Source organism: Enhydra lutris, unplaced genomic scaffold (assembly GCF_002288905.1).
Source record: "Enhydra lutris kenyoni isolate GAN:26980312 unplaced genomic scaffold, ASM228890v2 scaffoldscaffold9, whole genome shotgun sequence".
NCBI classification, from domain to species: Eukaryota; Metazoa; Chordata; class Mammalia; order Carnivora; family Mustelidae; genus Enhydra; species Enhydra lutris.
In genome coordinates this window covers 60,840,755-60,863,062 of record NW_019154093.1, presented here as the reverse complement: position 1 = coordinate 60,863,062, position 22,308 = coordinate 60,840,755, and the positions used below count along the sequence as shown (strand labels likewise).

Genomic DNA, 22,308 nt, shown 5'->3' with positions numbered 1-22,308 from the left:
GCAGTCTGTGGGATCACAATTTTAAAGACGCACATGCATATATTTGTAGGCGTGGCTTTTGTATGCACGTGCTTGATATACACATAACAGAAGATAAGAAACCTAGAAGGAGATGCACAGATGTTTACAGCTAATATCTGGGTGGTAGGATTGCAATGATTTTTTTCCCTCCCTTTTAAGGAAAAAGACCAACAGAAATGTGTCCCCAACCAATAGAACTGGGTGTACCAGTCGGTCTTAAAGCCATATTCTCAGTGGAGAAGAGAATTATTGTTCCTCTGAACTTTATGTTCCTGATTCCTTCTATGTGCCTCTTTTCCCACAAAGATGTTGGTGATTTTAATGAAACTTTAAAGAAGCCCTTGTTGAGCTGCCAGAGAAGACACCTGGCATTTGCTGTCAATGTTTTCTGTAAACATCTGGAGTAGAGAAGCATAGGGCCTTGCCTGAGAGTGCATCTGTCCCTTTATATGGCTGAAGCAGGTACCCCCTGACTTGCTTCTCTCTGCTGTAGACAGTAGAGAGGAGCAGAGGAAATTAATTATCCATAATTCTGCCCTCTAAAAACTTGATGGAAATTTTCTTTTTAAAGTGAGCACCTTGAAATTTGCGAGAGCATAGAGATTTTGTATCTTGCTGGTCTCAGCACAAAAAGGGACCTGTCCGTCTTACCCCTCGATCTTTTTAGTAGAACAGAAAGTTTTGCTTATCATAGATGTTGTGGACTTCAGATAACCAGTGCTCATTTAATTTTTAACTTAAAAGATGGGAACCAACAAATGCGCCAGCCAGGCGGGTATGACTGCCTATGGGACCAGGAGGCATCTTTATGATCCCAAAATGCAAACCGATAAACCTTTTGACCAGACCACAATTAGTCTGCAGATGGGCACCAACAAAGGAGCCAGCCAGGTAAGCAGTGTCTTTTCATATTTGCTACAAAGAGTACAGAAGGACTATTTAAATGAGCACTTACCTCATTCTTATTAACTAAGTTCAGAGGAGGGTGTTTTTGTATGGTGTATTTAGTGAGTATACTCCTTCAGGAAAGTAGGTTTTGCTGAGAAAGCAAAAGAATCAGAGGACCTTTTTTGCAGCAACACAAATATGGTGTGTGGCTCATGGCCTTTGTTGGCAGTTAGAACAGCCAGCCTTTCTACCTAACTAGAAGAAAAAAGATAAGTTTATTACGGCCAGTTTAGTTCTTGCTCCAGGTCTAAGTAAGTTGCTCATTCTAATGCCTCGGACTCTTATTTTTATAGGATCCCTTAATTAACTGGGTAGGTACAATTATCTGGTGTTCTGAGAAGGATTCAGCCAGCATCCCTGTTAACTGTGTGACTGGAGTGGGTGGAATTGTAGCCTGAGGAGGAGGCTGGTATTCTGACACCCTGCCAGATGCAAGTACATCCTTGTTCGAAACAGAGCAGCCGCCCCTCACACGGAGGTTCCCTTAACTACTGGGGAGCAGGCAGGCCTCCTGTCCAACAGGAGTGGAGAGAAGCTGTGGAAAAGCTTTTTCCTCAGGACCACAAGATGAGGTGTGTTGTGTTCCCTTCCTGGAACACGTCCTGCCCCATGTGGCATTGTCTCTCAAAGCTGCCATTCAGGTCTGCTTTTTTACCAGTTAAGTCTGGAAGTGTCTGCTTGGCATAAATGGAGAAATGAGGTGTGAGTTAACTGCACTCATGGCTGGCTTTTGGAGACTGAAGTCCTTATGGGCTGGCTGGCATCATTTCTGTGGAATGTGTGAAGAGCTTCTCAAGTCGAGGGCCTGCAGAGTGTATGTGGTCCTAGTAGGTACTAGGACCTGTAGCTTTCCAGGCTGCCCACACTAGGCTGTGTTTTTACATTTTTTACTTAACATCTAATCCTCTCACACATCTGAAGTGGGTGGTATAACATCTAATCCTCTCCCACATCTGAAGTGGGTGGTATTTTCTCCATTTGCGTACGAGAAACCTAAAACTAAAAGTCAGCTAGTTTGGTGAGGATCTGAACTGAAAGGCTGGTCTAACCTGAAAGCCAGTAAGTACTGCTTCCTAGGAAAGATTGGGCATCAGGATTACTCGATAAGCTTGCTTATTGAGCTGTTCCCATTCAGTGTGAATTTCATAATTTATAGAGTATTCATAAGAACAGACTTGAGCTGCAGTTTTCACTTTTCTCCTCTGTTCTAATACCAGGCAGGGATGTTAGCACCAGGCACCAGAAGAGACATCTATGATCAGAAGCTAACATTACAACCGGTGGACAACTCGACAATTTCTCTACAGATGGGAACCAACAAAGTTGCTTCCCAGAAAGGAATGAGCGTGTACGGGCTTGGGCGGCAAGTATATGATCCCAAGTACTGTGCCGCTCCCACAGAACCGGTCATTCACAACGGAAGCCAAGGAACAGGAACCAATGGGTCTGAAATTAGCGATAGTGATTATCAGGCAGAATACCCAGATGAATATCATGGAGAGTACCAAGATGACTACCCCAGAGAGTACCAATACGGCGACCAAGGCATTGATTATTAGATTGATACAAGGAGCTCAGTATTTACCCCATTGTTTTTATCCAGTGAGAACCAAGCTAGCCTTGAGTAATTTTTATCTTGTCTTCCTAAAACACTATTACGCTTATTGTACCTAAAAGAAATATTGCCTTACACACATTCCCTTTTCCTTTTTCTGCCTCTTCCCTAAATAGTTGCCTTTTAGTGCTGTAACAGTTCAATCCTACAGCAGAAGCAATAACTCGCATATGAAGTAAAAAGGAATACTGTGAAAGGGGAGTACGCTTGTACAGCCAATTCTCTTATCCGAGACCTATGCATTTTTACAATCTACTGAATAAACTGGGATTTTCGAACAATAGGAAGCTTTTTTTTTTTTTTTTTTTTAAACAGTTTAGTGTTTGGTTTGGTTTCTACGTGGAGGACTAAACTCATGCTTAGAGCTACATGTGGTCTTCGCCAACTAAATTTAAGACACAGCATTTTAGAAATTTACATATCAATGTCTCTACAGTATTGTTTGCTAATTTTTAAATAAAGTCCTGATCCGTGTGCATTTGTGATCATACGTGTACTCATTCTGTTCCCTACGCTGACAAGATCTTTTCCGGGCGGTGTTTCTAAAGGAGCGCGTCCAGCATCGGCCCGCAGACGCTCAGGTCTGGGCGGTGCATCCGCTCTCCCTGTTTGTGCCAATGTATCGATGTAGAGTTGCTCTGTGCTCTTCAACTGTATTTATTGCTGCATTTCTCAGCATAAACTTATCCCATTGTATTTTTTATAAATAAATATTTTTTTTGAACATTCATACGAGCCACAGGCTGATTATTTTCTGGCTGACTTCCAGGTAGGTGAAGGCAGATTTTAAAACGTCCTCTTTCCCCAGGTGCTGGTCTAAACTGCCCTGTCACTGCTCTTCTGAATCCACACAACGACATACTCTGTGCCTGAGACCGAGGCTTAGCAAACGGAAAGGACCTGCCCGCCATACATGGTCAGTGACTGCCAAGGTCCAGACTCTTCTTTGACCATGATCTGACCCTTGCTTATTCCACGGAGACACACTTGCCTCCCGTTCATCCGAAGTCCAGCCTGGAACAGCCTCCACATCGCACTGAGGAGCGCTGGTGGGGACCAGGTGGGAGTATTTTATATTCCTAAGTGAATAAATACTCGTAAGGAGCCGCTGAATTAGGAACAGGATCTACTTTTATGGTATTTTTTGGTGTTCTAATGGCTAAACAATAATGACGAAAATGAAAAAGAATAGGGTCCATCAGCCTTACCATTTATTCTGTGAATGGCTCTTAGAAGAAGGCAACTTTCCAGGGACAACTAACCAACAGGCACCTATCACATCACGGGCTGGAGTTCCGCTCCCTCCTCGTTCCTCGATGTGTGCTCAGCACCCTGTGCCCTCACCGCGTTCACTCTGTTGATCCTTTTCACAAAACTCTGAAAAACGAGAGAATGAGTGTTTTGGCAAACACTTGACCATATTGTTTAGGGGAATTTCAGCCTTAAAAGTTTCCCCTGTTGAATTAAAATATTTTAGGGGATAGATGTCCAAGTGGATTTTTAATCAGGAAAGTACAAGTTGGAGAAAGAAACGCCAGTTAGCTTCCTGCCACCATCAGAAACCATTTCCTTAGGGTACAGACAACTAAAGTGCTATTGTATTTTTAGGTTTTATATGGAGGAGGGTGAGAATACATTTAACTTTAAACCCGAGAAGTGCTTGTTAAACTTCAGGGCCTGGCTGACCCGAGGAGTGCTCTGTATGTTGCTTAAAAGCCAAAGGACTTTGGGGCACCGCAACTCTTGATCTTAGGGTTGTGGGTTTGAGCCCCATGCTGGGTAGAGAGATTACTTAAAATCTCAAAAAAAAAAAAAAGCAAAAGGGCTTTAACATCTTTTATGGCACCAGAGTGGAAGAAAATGACTAAAAACATCACTTGACCCAGACAACACACAGGCTTCCTTCAGTTGTTAAAATATCCCTGTCTACACCTGATAAGACAAATAAGCAACGACTGTGTTGGAAACAGCTGCCTGCTCTTTCCAGATAGAAGTGGTGTGGGACTTGACAGGTTGCGGCTTTTCCTGGGTGGGCCTCGGTTAACAAGGGGCCTGAGGACCACAGATCTGTGGATACTGGCACAGAGGGTGCCACGTGTGTCCCCTAAAACAGAGGGGTGACATGATGCTTGAGGAGGTGAGAAAGCTTTGGAGAAAGATCAACTGTTAAACCTCCAGGCCACCCAACAGGCCAGACCAAGCCTGTAGCACCAAAGGGACTTGGCCTGCTGTGTCCAGAAAGCCTGCCCAAGGCCATGTGGTCCATAGTCATCATTCAGCTTCACTTCTCTCCAGGGAGAAGGATTCAATAAGGCAAGTTGGTTCAGCCTCAGGAAACAACCCGAACCTCCAGAACTCCGGTCAGGCCACAGAACCCTCTGGAAGAGAAAATGAGGCTAGCTAGGTATGAGCCCCCTTTATGTGCGAGTCTTCTACACTTTTTGGAGATTTTGAGGATGGAGATGGCAACAGTAAGTGAAATGTTTGCTTACCAGAAACTCTTGGTCCATAAAGTAGGGCTTTTCTGACGATCCATCATTTGTTTCCAGGTCAACAGCAAAACACAGAAAGAGGGCATCCAGCACAGTTTCAAACACGGATAAAAAACTCTGGGCTACAAAGTAGGCAAAAAAAGCAACGAGCAGCAGAGGGATCACCCACACCTGGAGTGCACGGTTGTAGTTAAATGCCATCAGTCCTCCAAAAACAGTGAAACATACCACCAACACCTGTCCGAAGAACAGTTTGTGGAAAATCTTTATAAATCGGGTGGTTAGAATATTAGAGAAATGATTTTTGGCAGTTATAAGTGATAATTTCATATACATCTGTATGTATATGTTTGTGCCCTATTACAAAGAACAACTGTTAGAAAATGTGGTAACAGTGAAATTAAAAAAAGAAGAGCCGTGATGATACCAAATGAAGGCCCAGTTAAAGTGGAGGAGGGGGAAGAGAGTAGATGTTACATTTCATCTGTGCCTAGTTGTTGTATTTATGTAGATGTAATGATACTTCAAAATTTTCAGTTTTTTCACTGATACCCCCATAAGCGTCTTCATTTAAAAACTTGGTAATAAGTGCCATTTTAAAATAATGGTGCAACAATTCATTGAGTGGATATCCTGTCATTTAATACATGACTTTTACCATAGGGATTAAAGTAGAATTCCAGTGCTGGTGTGGGGAGATAATAGGATTAATCCAGGCTTTTGCCTTATGTAATTATTTTCTAGGATCAGACTTATAGACCCATATGTACCTGATTCTTTAACAGATAAAATGGAGTCCATCTGGCATCCCCATTGCCCTTGGATAGCCAAAAAGATGGACATGAACGTGTGAATGCTACTTCATCAAGAAATACAGGAAAGAACATTATTATCTAAAATAAAAGATAAGTCTTTTAGAAAGACTAGTAAACACTTAAGTTTTTCTGGAAGTGGTTATTAGACAACATATCACCTGCAATCTTACCAAACTAACAAACAATATTACCCATTTAAATACAACCACATAGATTATTTAGGCTGTTTTGAAGGGCATAATCAGTTTGTGCTTCTAGAGCTACCATTGCATGAAAAATCTCTGGGGCCCAGCTGAGCCTTACAATATATGTGCAATTAACATACACCTGCGAAATCCACACACGTTATAACTTGTTACTGACAGTTAACTCTGACAGTAATGCACCAGGGGCCTGTACCAAAGGGCACAGAGGCACAAAATGCTAAATAAGCCAGGGGTCCTTACTGACTCTGGCCAGGTCACAACCAGAGATCAGGATCTTGTTTGCTTTGGGGCACCACTGAAGGCTTCAGCATTCAAGCCCTTGAGGACGAATGGTTGGAAGAAGCCAGCATGTCCAGCTTGGAATAGTGAAGACGTGGCAGGAAGGATAGGAGGTCTGTGGTCAAGAATCTGAAGGGCAGGCAACGAGTGGAAGTGGGATCAGGCAAACGGGTGTGTGGAATTAGGCCTGGTGGGTGACAGCCACATGGAAAGGGACACACCATGTGGCACAGTGTAAAGAACCTTCAACTTGAAGCACGGTCATGAGGGGCTATCATACCCCTTTCATCAAGATTTCAGTTACTCTTCCCTACAACCTAGAAAGGCCATGTGTTGTTACCTTTAGTTCAAATATAAAGACAGGTTCGGAGTTGCCAAAGACCCCAAGTTCAGGGCTTGTCCTTCACACCATGACATGCACTAGGATGCTCATTCACCACACTGCATACAAGACTACACACTATCCTTGAAAAATACTATTCAGATGGCAGTGGAGATACACCACTGGCTCCACCTAGGACATTCACAACCTGTCTTTCTATTTATGGACTTAATGCCCTTAAATAATACAGACCTTTTATTAGGCTCCAATACTATTTCCATTTATTTTATCACAACCCAGGGAATACATCCACTTTATGAGGCTAGTTGCATTTTCATTTTAGATCTGAAAAAGCGGGACTCCAAATGTTACAGAGAATTGGGCATAGCTAAGATTCAAATCCTGACTCTTCGTATTGAGGGATCTCAGACAAGTTATTAAGCTTCAGTTTTCTCATCTGCAAAATAAGGTGCCTCACAGGAGGAAGGATTAAATGACAGAATGAAGCCCAGCAGCCACCAGAGGGCAAGCACTCAGAAACATTCGTTTTCTTTCTGAACCTTGCTGTAGGGCTTAATGTTTGGATTCCAAGTTCCTTTATTTACTATTTTAGTGAAGACATCTCACCTTTCCTAGAAAAATGATGAAGTCTCCAAAGCATTGAACAGATGTTAAATGACTTGACTTCTTGGACAAGAGTTGGAGTGCACCTTGTGCTGATGTGCAAAAATCTGTTCCGTTAATGGCAGTTGTGGTGTACGCATTCTGAAACAAAAGATGAAAGATGAGGATTCCTGCACTGTTTCAGAGATAATACAATGACAACACAGACTTATTTGCAAAATAGAGAAAAATGGTTAGTATACACCCACCATCTCTACCTATAACAAATCATTTCATTTTCAAAGTCCCCTTCCTGATTATATACACATACATGTCCATCCAGTAGCAGTAAATAGAAAAAATAAACAAGTATTTCTGGTCGCTATGGTAGATGGGACATCCCACTACAAATACAAGGAAATGATGGGTAAAGCATAAACTTTTTTTTTTTTTTTTTAAATGCAGAGTTTGGGCACCTGGGTGGCTCAGGGGGTTAAAGCCTCTGCTTTCTGCTCAGGTCACGATCCCAGGGTCCTGGGATTGAGCCCTGCATCCAGCTCTCTGCTGGGCAAGGAGCCTACCTCCCTCTCTCTCTCTGCCTGCCTCTCTGCCTACTTGTGATTCTGTCAAATAAAATACTAATAATAATAAAAATTTTTAAAAATGCAGATGTGGTATATATACACAATGGAATACTATGCAGCCATCAAAAGAAATGAAATCTTGCCATTTGCGACGACGTGGATGGAACTAGAGGGTATCATGCTTAGCGAAATAAGTCAATCGGAGAAAGACAACTATCATATGATCTCCCTGATATGAGGGAGAGGAGATGCAACATGGGGGGTTAAGGGGGTAGGAGAAGAGTAAATGAAACAAGATGGGATTGGGAGGGAGACAAACCATAAGTGACTCTTAATCTCACAAAACAAACTGAGGGTTAATTGGGGGAGGGGGGGTGGGGGGGGGGTTATGGACCTTGGGGAGGGGAAGTTGTATGGTGAGTGCCGTGAAGTGTGTAAACCTGGCGATTCACAGACCTGTACCCCTGGGGATAAAAAGATATTATATGTTTATAAAAAATAAAATTAAAAAAAAAATGCAGAGTTTGAGGGCAGAGGAGGAAGTTGAGGGGCTAGAAACAAAGCAGACCCTAGCAGTTAATGAGAGCTGAATCCACAGGCTCCATGGGCAGGAAATCAGAAAAAGCCTTTAGAGGTAGGGACTGGGGACTTAACCCCTTAGGGTAAGAAACAATATTCAGGCCCTTTGCTAGGGAACTGAACTGCCAGCATAAATTCAGACTTAACTAACCATCCCGAGAAAGTGGTAGAGAAATACGGGATCTGCCTGGGGTCACTGAAATTACTAGAGTCTGGGCAGGAGCAAAGCAAAACCAATTCCTCGTAAGCCAGGGAATGGTGGAGTCCCACAGACAAACACCCCTGAAGACAACGAAGTAATGCTCCTAGGAAAACTCTTCCGATGGCCCATGGAAAATAACATCACAACAGACAAGAGATCTGTACCCTGAGAACAATCTGAAAGTATTCCAGAAAGTACGTTCAAATGCTAGGACAAACACTGGGCTGCCTTATAGGTAGAGCATGCAACTCTTGATCTTGGGGTTGTGAGTTTCAGCCCCACGTTAGGTGTCAAGATTAAAAATCCTAAAAAAAAAAAAAAAAAAAAAAAAAAAAATAGGGCGCCTGGGTGGCTCAGTCATTAAGCATCTGCCTTTGACTTAGGTCATGATCCCAGGGTCCTGGGATCAAGCCCCACATCAGGTTCCCTGCTCATTGGGAAGCCTGCTTGTCCTTCTCTCACGCCCCCTGCTTGTGTTCCCTCTCTCACTGTCTCTATCAAATTAAGTCAAATTTTTTAAAAAATAAAAGATCTTTAAAAAATAGAAAAGATGCTAAGACAAAGAATAGTGACCAAAGGAATGAACAGCTTGGTATGAAAAGAGAAGAGGCAGAGTCAAAAGCAAACAAAACAGAAAGTCTAGAAATGAAAATATATACAACTTAAGTGGTGCAGTGTCATTTTACACACCTGGCTTTTTTCCTTTAAATAATAAGCATTTTCATGTTGCTCCATGGCATTTATAATTTTAATTTTTAATATATATATATTGGGTGCGTGTGTGTAGCTAGGATATATCTAGACTTTTTCAAATATTTTGCTATTATAAAAACTATGCAGGGGGGCACCTGGGTGGCTCAGTGGGTTAAAGCCTCTGCCTTCGGCTCGGGTCATGATCCCAGGGTCCTGAGATCAAGCGCTGCATCGGGCTCTCTGCTCAAGAGGGAGCCTGCTTCCCCCTCTCTCCCTCTGCCTGCCTCTCTGCCTACTTGTGATCTCTCCCTCTGTCAAATAAATAAAATCTTGAAAAAAAAAAAAAAAAAAACTATGCAGGGGTGCCTGCGTGGCTCAGTTGGTTAAGCATCTGACCCTTGATTTCTGGCTCAGGACATGATCTCAGAGTTGTGGAATCCAGCCCTGTGAGGGGCTCTGCACTCAGCAGGGAGTCTGCTTGAGATTCTCTCCCTCTTCCACTACCCCTCCCCGACTTGCACACACTCCCTAAAAGAAATAAATCTTTAAAAAAACCCCAACAACTATGCAATGGACATCTTCATTTCTGGTTTTTGGATAATTTCTTAGGGATAAGTTTCCAGAAATGGGATCACTAAGTCAAAAAGGACAAGTGTATGCATTTGTGTGTTTTTATGTTCATGCAGGAAGATTTCTTGGATCTTTTTTTTTTTTCCAAAATATCTTCTTCTTATGACTACATAATTTCAAAACCATCTATTTCTTATATTTCCCTTTAAAACCTTTTATAAATGCTATTTGTACTGCAGTTTACAACACAGAATTTATAACTTCCCTGGGAAAAAACACTGTAATATTACCCTCTTGGGTTTTGTCATTTCTTGTGGCCTAGGAGAAGGACAAGTATTTCACAATATGCAAATGAATCTTTTCCTATGTCTACTCAAAAACATTGTAAGGAAACCAATTTGGAATCTATTACAATAACCCACCTCCCAGTGATGCAGGTCTTACTCAGAGTGCAGGTCTTACTTACTACTTATGACAGAGGAGATGGAGAATAAAGGGGTAGAACTAATTTACCAAACTCCCTCTTCACCAGGGCCAACTAGAAAGCAAGGTTTGGTTCTCAAAGACAAAGGCTGGGTACCCACCTCCCCTCACATGGTACTCTGCTTGCAGATGTCAGATGAATTCCCTGCAGAAATGCCTTAATGATATTCCATAAAGAACTTCTGTTTCATGATTTAGATAGAATGCATGTGAATTTTGCTTATAAAACCCCGAACTGGTTGTTGTAGAAAGCTAACCCCAGTGTGGGGGCTTCATTCTTGAGTAGGGATGTGAAAACTCATTTGCTCATTACTTAACTAAGCATCTTCAATCATTTAAAATTCTAAGAGCCCTGATGACCAGTTCATTATCCTGAAAATACATTTGTAGGGTGGATGGGTAAAGAACAGCGTCATCATTTTTTACAGACTGGAAACCAGGATCAAGGGCATTCTCCAGATCCCTGGTAAATCAGACAGACCCCCCCACCCCAACACACACACACCTTTAACTTTCTGGACATTACACTAACAACTTTCATTAGGACAAAATGCTATTTAAAAGCGTAGTGGTTAAGGTAGGCTCAGGCTCTGTCTCCGGATAGTCTCTGGGTTCAAATCCCAGTTCTACCACTACCTGGCTGTCAGTCTTGGGCAAATGATTTAACCTCTCTCTGACTTCAATTTCCTCATCTAGAAAGTGAGTTATGACACCTACTGCAAGGGGGTGTTGGGAGGATTAAAGAACATCCTCCCTATAAAACAGTCAGCAAAGCGCCAGGCACACAGTAAGCCTGTAGTCAAGGGGAGCTATTCTCATCCTGACATCAGCAAGGACAATCTCATTTACAGCTGGGAAACACAGGCCATCTCTTGGCACTGAGGAGGTGTGGAAAGGACCCACCATTTCTTTATCCCTAGGCTTTGATCCCTTGCACTCTCAGGGATCCAGGAAGGGCAGGACTTGCTTCCCAGACCACATTCCAGGGCCCAGTACCAGCCTTTCTCTGCAGCCGCTCAAACCATATGCAGCTCAGTGGCTTTCTCTGCATTTAGGCTCTGTCCCCAGCCTACCACCCACTCCCCACCTTTAAACTGGGGTTCTTAGTGTACTTCCCAGTCTATACTAGAGAATACAGGTTTTGCAGGGCCTTCCTTTTCCTGCCGATCACCACCTTGTGGTCAATGGAATGCTACCCTTCATGAGCAATAAAAATAGATTTTGCTTCTTGGCTAAAATGATTAAAAGTTAAAATGGTAATTTCTTGCACATGTGTTGACTCCGCAGATTTTTGGGGGCCTCTAACCATTTATCTTTTCTTTAATGTATCATGCCCACTGAAAGAGGGCATTAAAACCACTCTGACGGGGAAATTATAGATGCCTTCCTGCAGTTACTACACCACTAGTATTTTACCACAAGGTTCAACCCTGAGTGCAACAGAGAGACCTAGAATTAATGTCTGAATGAATAGCTGGAGGAGGGAAGCATCACTCAAGACACAGGATATGGATTGAGAATTTCTGCAGTTTCAGCATTAGCTAATTTATACTTCTTCTCAATAGAAGCTGCTTCCTTGTCAGGCAGCTGGAAGATGGATTACCTAAATGTTCAGTGTGGTAAGTCCTTGCTTGGAGCTTTTATATTTGCCTGTGCTGACAGAACTTGGGGTAGACATGCTAAGCTAATTTGCAGACCCTAACAATATGTGGAAAGGATTGGATATAATGAAGATTAGGTCACATGTTTTGTTGCTTGTGAAATTTAATCAGGGGATCCTGAAGGCTAATTCTTCAGCAAGAAAAGAGATAGTCACTTCACCCTCTTAATTTATTACCAGACAACATTCAGTGTGCATGTTTCTTTAGAGCACCCAAACAAGTGGATATTTCTGTGTCTTGAATGGAAAACAAAGATTCCCAGCTTGGTGCAGGAAGGGCAAGATGGCGGAGGGGTAGGGACCCTATTTCAACTGGTCCCCCGAACTGAGCTAAATATCTACCAGAACACTCTGAACACCCATGAAATCAGACTGTGATGTAAGATTATACACTTCAGGATCTCTATGGGGGTGGAGGATCATCAGTGGATCCACCTTGCCTGGATTATGGCTGGTATTTTCAGCTACATATCCCCTCAACCACCTCTCACCAGAATGACTAGGAGGAGGAACCCCCAACAGAGGGAAAATTCAGACTGTGACCTCTGCCACAGAACCATTAGATATGGATATAAGCAAAATGTCAGAAATAGAATTCAGGGTAACAGTTATGCAGACAATAGCTAGGTTGGAGAAAATCATTAGTGGCAACATAGAATCTCTAAGGGCAGAAGTGAGAGCTGATCTGGCAGAACTTAAAAATGCTATCAATGAGATCCAATCTAATCTAAATACTCTAACAGTTAGGGTAAATGAGGCAGAAGGTTGAATTAGTGATCTAGAAGACAAATTGACAGAAAAGAAGGAACAGGAGCAGGCCTGGAACAAACAGCTTAGAAGCCATGAAAGCAGAATCAGAGAAATAAATGACACCATGAAACATTCCAATGTCAGAATTATTGGTATCCCTGATGGGGAGGAGAGAGAGAGAGAGAGAGAGAGACAAGGAGAGAGAGAGAGAGATGACTTGAGAAAATCTTAGCTGAGAATTTCCCTCATCTGGGGACTAGAACAAGTGTTTGTGTCCTAGAGGCAGAGAGGACACCTCCCAAGATCAATGAGAGTAGAGAGACATACCGGCATGTGACTGTGAAATTTGCAAATCATAAAATAGAGAAAATGTCTTAAGGAGAGCAAGGGGGAAGAGATTCCTTATGTACAGAGGGAGGAACATCAAAATAACAGCAGGCCTGTCCACAGAAACCTGGCAAGCCAGAAAGGGCTGGCAAGACATACTCAGGCACTAAATGAGAAGAACATGCAGCCAAGAATAATTTATCTGGCAAGGCTGACATTCAGAATGGATGGTGAGATAAAGAGCTTCCAAGAACGGCAAGGTTTAAAAGAGTATGTGACCACCAAACTGGCACTACAAGAAATATTAAGGGGGGTTCTATAAAAGAAGAAAGACCCCAAGAGTGATACAGTACAGAAATTTACAGAGACACTCTACAGAAACAAGGTCCTCACAGGCAAAATGATGACAATAAAACTGTATCTTTCAATAATCACTCTCAACATGAACGGCCTAAATGCTCCCATAAAACAGCACAGGGTTGCAGACTGGATAAAAAGTTGTAGACTGATAAGCTGTCTACAAGTGATGCATTTTGTTTTGTTTGTTTTTGAAGATTATTTATTTATTTGACAGACAGAGATCACAAGTAGGCAGAGAGAGAGGAAAGAAAGCAGGCTCCCTGCTGAGCAGAGAGCCCGACACGGGGCTTGATTCCAGGACCCTGGGATCATGACCTGAGCTGAAGGCAAAGGCTTTAATTCACTGAGCCACTCAGGCACCCCTACAAGTGATGCATTTTTAACCTAAAATTACATCTAGACTGAAAGTGAAGGGATGGAGAACCATCTTTCATGCCAACAGGCATCAAAGGAAAGCTGGGGGCAGTGATTCTCATATCAGACCAATTAAATTTTAAGCTAAAGACTGTAGTCAGAGATACAGAAGGACACTACATCATTCTTAAAGGGTCTATCCAACAAGAAGATCTAACAATTGTAAATATTTATTCCCCCAACATGGGAGCGGCCAACTACAGAAGCCAACTGTTAATAAAAATAAAGAGACATGTTGATATGAATACGTTAATTGTAGTGGATCTTAATATGCCACTCTCAGCAACAGACAGATCATCTAAGCAGAAAATCAGCAAAGAAACAAAAGCTCTGAATGACATATTGGACCTGATGGACCTCACAGATACATATAGAACATTCCACCCTAAAACAACAGAATATTCATTCTTCTTAAGCACACATGGAACTTTCTCCAGAACAGACCACATACTGGGTCACAGATCAGGTCTCAACCGATACCAAAAGACTGAGATTATTCCCTGCATGTTCTCAGACCACAGTGTTTTGAAACTGGAACTCAATCACAAGAAAAAGTTTGGAAGAAATTCAAACACTTGGAAGCTAAAGACCATCCTGCTTAAGAATGTTTGGATCAACCAGGAAATCAAAGAACTTAAACAATTTATGGAAACCAGTGAGAATGAAGACACATCAGTCCAAAACCTATGGGATATAGCAAAGGTTGTCCTAAGGGGGAAATACATAGCCATCCAAGCCTCACTAAAAAAAAAAAAAAAAGAAAAATCCTGAATACACAAACTCTCTTTACACCTTAAAGAACTGGAAAATCAAGGCAAATTAAGCCTACCCCACGGACAAGAAGGGAAATAAGATTAGAGCAGAGATCAATGAGTTAGAAACCAGAGATACAGCAGAACACATCTAGTTCCATCACATGGAACTAGAAGCTGGTTCTTTAAAAGAATTAATAAGATCAATAAACCACTGGAAAGATTAATTGAAAATAAAAGAGAAAGGACCCAAATTAATAAAATTATGAATGAAAGGGGAGAGATCACAACTAACACCAAAGAAATAGAAACAATCACCAGAAATTATTATCAACAGTTATATGCCAATAAGTTAAGCAAGGCAGAAGAAATGGATGCATTCCCGGAAACCTATAAACTTCCAAGACTGAATCAGAAAGAAATTGACAACCTGAATAGGCCAATAACTAGTAATGAGATTGAAGCAGTGATCAAAAACCTCCCAAAAAACAAGATCCCAGGACCCGAGGGATTCCCTGGGGAATTCTACCAAACATTCAAAGAAGAAATAATACCCATTCTCCTGAAGCTGTTTTAAAAAAGCAGAAACAGAAGGAAAACTTCCAGACTTTTTCTATGAAGCCAGCATTACCTTGATCCCCAAACCAGGCAAAAACTCCACCAAAAAGGAGAATTTCAGACCAATATCTCTGATGAATAGGGATGCCAATATTCTCAAGATCCTAGTTAACAGGATCCAACAGTACATTCATTAAAAAGATTATCCACCATGATCAAGTGGGATTTATCTCTGCAATGCAAGGGTGGTTCAACATTTGCAAATCAATCAATGTGATAGAACAAATCAATAAGTGAAGAGAGAAGAACCACATGGGCCTCTCGATTGATGTATAAAAAGCATTTGACAAAATACAGCATCCGTTCCCGATGAAAACTCTTCAGAGTATAGGGATAGAAAGGACGTTCCTCAACTTCATAAAATCCATCTACAAAAAACCCACAGCGAATATCATTCTCAATGGGGACAAACTGAGAGCCTTCCCATTGAGATCAGGAATATGACAAGGATGCCCACTCTTGCCAGTTGTTCAACATAGTACTGAAGTCCTAGCAGCAGCAATCAGACAACAAAAAGAAATAAAAGATACTCATATTGGCAAAGAAGTCAAACTCTCTCTCTTTGCAGATGACATAATACTTTATGTGGGAAACCCAAAAGACTCCACCCCCAAATTACTAGAACTCATACAGCAATTCAGTAATGTGGCAGGATACAAAATCAATGTACAGAAATCAGTTCCTTTCTTATACACTAACAATGAAAATATAGAAAGGGAAATTAGAGAATTGATTCCATTTACTATAGCACCAAGAACCATAAGATACCTAGGAATAAGCCTAATCAAAGAGGTAAAGGATGTATACTCAAGGAACTATAGAATACTCATGAAAGAAATTGAAGAAGACACAAAAAGATGGAAAAACATTCCATGCTCATGGATCAGAAAAATAAACATTGTTAAAATGTCTATGCTGCCCCTGAGCAATCTATATTTTCAATGCCATCCTGATCAAAACACCACTGGTGTTTTTCAAATGCTGGAACAAACAATCCTAAAATTTGTATGGAACCAGAAAAGACCCTGAATTGCCAAGGAAATGTTGAAAAACATAAACGAAGCTGGAGGCATCACGTTACCTGATTCCAGCTTTATTACAAAGCTGTGATCACCAAGACAGGATGGTACTGGCATAAAAACAGAGCAAAGGAACAGAGTAGAGAGCCCAGATGTGGACCCTCAGCTCTTGTTCAAATAATCTTAGACAAAGCAAGAAAAAATATCCAGTGGAAAAAAGACAGTCTCTTCAATAAATGATGCTGGGAAAATTGGACAGCTATGTACAGAAGAATGAAACTCTACCATTCTCTTACATCATACACAAAGATAAACTCAAATAGATGAAAGACCTTAATGTGAGACAGGAATCCATCAAAATCCTAGAGAACATAGGCAGTAACCTCTTCAACATTGGCCACAGCAACTTCTTTCAAGACATGTCTCCAAAGGCAAGGGAAACAAAAGTGAAAACAAACTTTTTGGAACTTCTTCAAGATAAAAGCCTTCTGCACAGCAAAGGAAACAGTCAAAAAAACAAAGAGGCAACCCACAGAATGGGAGAAGATATTCACAAATGACACTACAGACAAACACAAGATCTATAAGAACTTGTCAAAGTCAACACCCAAAAAACAGATAATCATGTTAAAAAAATGGGCAGAAGCCATGAACAGACACTTTTCCAATGAAGACATACAAATGGCTAGCAGACACATGAAAAAATGTTCATCATCATTAGCCATGAGGGAGATTCAAATGAAAACCACATTGAAATACCGCCTTATGCCAGTTAGAATGGCAAAAATTAACAAGGCAAGAAACAACAAATGTTGGAGAGGATGTGGAGAAAGGGGAACCCTCTTACACTATTGGTGGGAATCCAAGTTGGTGCAGCCACTTTGGAAAACAGTGTGGAGATTCCTCAAAAAATTAAAAATAGAGCTACCCTATGACCTGGTAATTGCACTACTGGGTATTTACTCCAAAGATACAGGTATAGTGAAAAGAAGGAGCATATGCACCCCAATGTTCATAGCAGCAATGTTCACAATAGCCAAACTGTGGGAAGAGCCAAGATGCCCTTCAACAGACAAATGGATAGAGAAGAAGTGGTCCATAAATACAGTAGAATATTACTCAGCCATCAGAAAGGATGAATACCCAACTTTTGCATTGACATGGATGGGACTGGAGGAGATTATGCTGAGTGAAATAAGTCAAGCAGAGAATATCAATTATATGGTTTCACTTTCTTGCAGAACATAAGGAATAACATAGAGGACATCAGGAGAAGGAAAGGAAAAGTGAACTGGGGAAATTGGAAGACAAACCATGAGAGACTGTGGACTTTGAGAATCAAACTGAGGGTTTTGGAAGGGAGGAGGGTGGGAAGATTAGGTGAGTCTGGTGGTGGTTATTAAGGAGGGCACGTATTGCATGGAGCACTGGGTGTGGTGCATAAACAATGAATCTTGGAACACTACAATAAAAAAAAAAGCAATGAACGTAAGAGTTTGTGTATATATAAATGAATGAATGAAGAATAAATAAATAAATAAATAAATGCGATGTGGAAGAAAAAAAAATCCCAGCTTGACAATGGTAACACCTCAATATTTTATCTTCATTCTCACTCCCTTGCCTGGGGTTAAAGACTCCCTCTGGGTGTGGTTTGATTAGTTTTCAAAACTCCCATGGACTATCAGAAGCAGCAGGGGAGGGTGGGGGTCAAGGTCATAAACAAGGAAGGTCCTGCATGACAGTAAGGACTGGTGAACCGTGAACTGTGGCTCAAGGGCAAATGTGAAAGAACATGAAGGAGAAGAGAAGCTCAGGCTGGGGGAGAAGAGGAGGAAGGGGCATGCGGGCAGGCAGTGGTGAGGAATGCTTCAGAGCAGTGGCCAGACTATGGTTCCTGGAGTTGGCTGTTCCCTGCAGGGAGTCGGGGTGGATGGATGCCAAGGCTGGGCCAAGGCAACAGCAGGAGGCAGTGGATGAGACTGAAGGGCCCCAAAGAGAAGTGTGGTGGGAAATGGGTCTGGAGGAGCCGTGAGCCAGACCTTGGTGGGGCTGACATGCCCTGCTGGGGAGCAAGGGGAGAGACTGGAAGTTTCAGGATTGTCACAGTCATTGTCAGCCTGTACTTCTGGGGGCTCTCCCAGGCTGCCCTGTGTTTTCCCGGGGTAGATCTCCCCTCATCACTATCTCCTGTTTAACCACAAAGCCCTGTACCTCTTCTCACCCATGCCTTTGCGGAGCCCTAAGCACCTCTGTAGGCCAACCTAGTGGGCTCTGTGTAAGTTATGCATAAATTCAGTACAATCAGCCCTCCACTGAGCACAGTGGTGCCATTAGCAGTCATAACCAGGGGCCAGGGTGCCTGGGTGGCTCAGTCGGTTAGGCGGCTGCCTTTGGCTCAGGTCACGATCCTGCGGTCCTGGGATTGAGCCCTGCATCAGGCTCCCTGGTTGGTGGGAAGCCTGCTTCTCCTTCTCCCACTCCTCCTACTTGCGTTCTTTCATGTCTCTCTCTCCGCCAAATAAATAAAATCTTAAAAAAATAAATAAATAAAAGCCAGGGGCCAGGCACAAAGAAAATGAGCCCTTCTCCAGGGAGAAAACAAGAGTATTAGGAACTGTAATACTTACAGTACTCTTCCCAGGTACTCTGCTGCCCTCCCCGCTACTTCAAGATATGCCTTAGTGATATGTTTCAGATGGTTCACCATAGTCCCGACTTGTTCCTAATTTGTTTCTGTGCCCTTTCTCTTTTTCTCTTTCTTTTTCTCTCTCTCTCTCTTTTTTTCTGTCAGTACGCAAGTGTGAAGCTTCCATGTGTAAGGCAATGAGAATAAGGAGTCATGGCAAGCATTCATGGAGTGACCACGATGCGCCATGCCCTACTCGTATTCTACATTCTCCTGACTGGATTAACTCGTTTAATCCTCTGCAAACCTCAACTGGATGAGAAAGCTGTTGAGGAAATGAAAGCACAGAGAGGTCAGTCGGGTTGCACGTCCCCGGGTGCACCCATGCAACCCATGTTGCATCACTTACAAGAAGTAGATCTCTGACTCATCCAGGCCCATCTGCAGGAAAATATTTGCTTTGAGCTGTACTTTTGCTTTTCCCTCTAAAAGGCTCAAAATAATAAAGCAGTGCTCTCAAGAGATGTATCATTAAAAAGCACTAAGGATGTGGCAGGATGGCCCAGTGGAGAGGGCTGGGTTCCCAGCACATTGCCTCTGATGACTGGCTATGTGGCCTCCATGAAACAACGTCACTTCCACAGTTTGTAAAAGGTGTCTGCCTGCTCTCAGGCTCTGCACTAAAGATGCTTTATGCTTGCCCTCGCCTTTGCAGGGGCCCAGGCACCCTCCTCTTATCGGGCTATATAATCTCACCCATTTCTTATCACAATTCAGGGTAATAATCACTGTATTATTATTCCTACCTCATGGAAAGTTCTAATCACTGAAGATAAAGGAAAGAGATTGAAGGATACTTTTAAGTAACAGAAAAGCTGAATTACCACTGTAATTTACTTTGAGAGTCGTCCAAGAATGTTAATCGCACCTTTGACACAGAAAGAATATTTTTGCTCCTCAAGTCAAAACTGAAGCCAGTGCAGCTCAGCCCCATGTCCTTCAGCATCTAAGGGCAGCTGTCTGTCGTCACACAAAACTCAAGTGGTTCCTTCTTTTGGTGGAGGTACTGTGAGCCCAAGGTTCTATTGATTCTTCAAAAAGGTAAACAGAGTCTCCCGCCATATAGGCAGGAAGGCATGTGCCAAAAACCACTCCATGAATAGCCAGCTTTATTTCTGGAATGCCTTCCTAATAAAGTCCTGATATTTATTAACTCAAAAATACAACAAGAACTATGAAAACAAACTTGAGGAGCTGGATGATGAAAAAACAACCCTGGTAGTCATAATTCCCTCAGAATTAAGAGAAATACAGTGAAATCTGAGCCCAGATATATCCCCATACATCTGAGTGTCCTTCTTGGAATTACAGTGAAAATTGCAGGGACCACCCCATACCAGTTTCATCTCGAGCTCTGTTTTTATCACAAACACATGCCCAGGGAGGCAAATACAAATAGCTTCTGGGCCTCCCAGGGCCTTGCATTCACCCTTCAGAGCTCTTCAGGAGTTCACTAGTCACTAGTTGCAGAAGTCCAGTGAGATGGTAAGCAGGGGAGATATGCTCGTCCCCCGCCAAGGTTGGGGCCAGGTAGGAGGTGGGTGAAAGAAAGAACATGCCTTTGATGAGACCTGAGGCTGCCTATAAAGCCAGGCCAGTGCTGTCTTGTTTGCTCTTTTTAAATCTTTTGCTTCCCCCCGACCTCGCCCATATTTTTATTTAAATTCTAGTAACTTAATGTGTAATACTGATTTCAGGTGTAGAATTTGGTGATTCATCACTTACAGATAACACTCAAGATAACACAACAAGTGCCCTCCTTAACAGCCATCACCTATTCAGTATCCGCCCCCCCCCCCGCCCACCTCCCCTCTATCAACCTTTGGTTTGTTCTCCATAGTTAAGAGTCTCCTATGGTTTGCTTCCCTCTTTCTTCCCCCTTCTTATTCATTTTTAGAATAATGGCTTTATTATTTTTATGCCCATTATAAGAAAATCAAGCAACATAGAAAGAAAAAAAAGAAGCAAGGAAATCACTCTGATCCCACTCTTAAGAAATAGCCATTGTTAACATCATGTGGACTGTACCCCAGTATTTCTCCGCAAATATAGCAGAGAGAAGGAAGAATGGATGGACAAGCATAAATTATAAAATGAAACACACTCTGTATGTTATTTTATTTTTATTTATCTTTAAAGATTTTATTTTACGTTTTTAAAAATTTTGTTTATTTATTTGACAGAGAGAAAGCACGCATACAAGTAGGGGGAGCAGCAGGCAGAGGGAGAGGGAGAAGCAGCCTTTCCACTGAGCAGGGAGCCCGATGTGGGACTCGAACCCAGGACCCTGGAATTGTGACCTGAGCTGAAGGCAGCCACTTAAACTGACTGAGCCACCCAGGTGCCCAGTTTTTAAAGATTTTAAAGCATCTCTACACCCAATGTGGGGCTTGAACTCACAACCCTGAGATCAAGGGTTGCATGATCCACCAACTGAGCCAGCCACGCATTCCTCTATTGTCATTTTAAATAAAAATACCATTGTTAATTTGACTTCAACAGAAGAAAATGAAACTAAACCAAAGTGAAGGAGTATTTGAATTTCAGGCAAATCTATCTTCACAAACTAGCCTTTCTAAAGAAATATTTCTAAAATCATTATTTAAGGGGTGCCTGGGTGGCTCAGTGGGTTAAGCCACTTGGGAACTCAAAAAATAAAAAGACGTAAAATACAACATCATACACATAAAAGATTAAGGATGGTAAAGAAGTCCTTTCAGAATGTGTGTGAACTTAAGTGACCATCAACTTAATATAGACTGCATTATACTTAGGATGTTATATATGAATCTCATGGTAACCACAAACCCTAAAACAGATATATGCAAAATAAAAAGAAGGGAAGCCAAACATAACACTAATGAAAGTCACCCATCATAAAGAAAGCAAGAAAAAAAGAACCAGAAAAGAACTACAAAAACCACCAGAAATCAATTAACAAAATGATAATAAGTACACACCTATCAATAATAACTTTAAATGTAAATGGTCTAAATGCACCAATCAAAAGACATAGAGTGGTGCAATGGATTAAAAACTAAGACCCATCATCTATATGATGCCTAGAAGAGACTGAGTTCAGACCTAAAGATAAATATAAACTCAAAGTAAAAGGATAGAAAAAGATACTTCATGCAAATGGAAGTGGAAAAAAAAAAAAAAAAAAGCCAGGGCAGCAATACTTATATCAAACAAAATAAACTTTAAAACAAAGGCTGGGGGCACCTGGGTGGCTCAGTGGGTTAAGCCTCTGCCTTCGGCTCAGGTCATGATCTCAGGGTCCTGGGATCAAGTCCCGCATCAGATT

General features: G+C 41.9%; 2 protein-coding genes across 8 annotated transcripts in view; one reads left to right on the top strand and one right to left on the bottom strand.

The window, feature by feature from the left end:
• Window positions 1–3,312, top strand: part of LOC111143028 (calponin 3) — a 29,284-nt gene extending 25,972 nt beyond the window's left edge. For both annotated transcript variants that reach the window (XM_022496445.1, XM_022496446.1), the window contains 2 exons: window positions 766–912; window positions 2,187–3,312. In XM_022496445.1, the coding sequence (XP_022352153.1) occupies window positions 766–912; window positions 2,187–2,528 (489 nt within the window). In that variant the 3' untranslated portion in view covers window positions 2,529–3,312. The remainder of the gene's footprint in view (window positions 1–765; window positions 913–2,186) is intronic.
• A 466-nt stretch (window positions 3,313–3,778) lies between these two features.
• The window catches only part of LOC111143353 (solute carrier family 44 member 3), a 95,952-nt gene continuing 77,422 nt past the window's right edge, over window positions 3,779–22,308 (bottom strand). For 5 of the 6 annotated variants that reach the window (XM_022497037.1, XM_022497038.1, XM_022497039.1 and 2 more), the window contains 3 exons: window positions 7,326–7,463; window positions 5,077–5,313; window positions 3,860–3,961 (listed from right to left, as the gene is read on the bottom strand). In XM_022497037.1, coding sequence (XP_022352745.1) covers window positions 3,860–3,961; window positions 5,077–5,313; window positions 7,326–7,463 — 477 coding nt within the window. Of the gene's footprint in view, window positions 3,962–5,076; window positions 5,314–7,325; window positions 7,464–22,308 lie in introns of all 6 variants that reach the window. The other variant, XM_022497041.1, reaches the window with a different exon arrangement.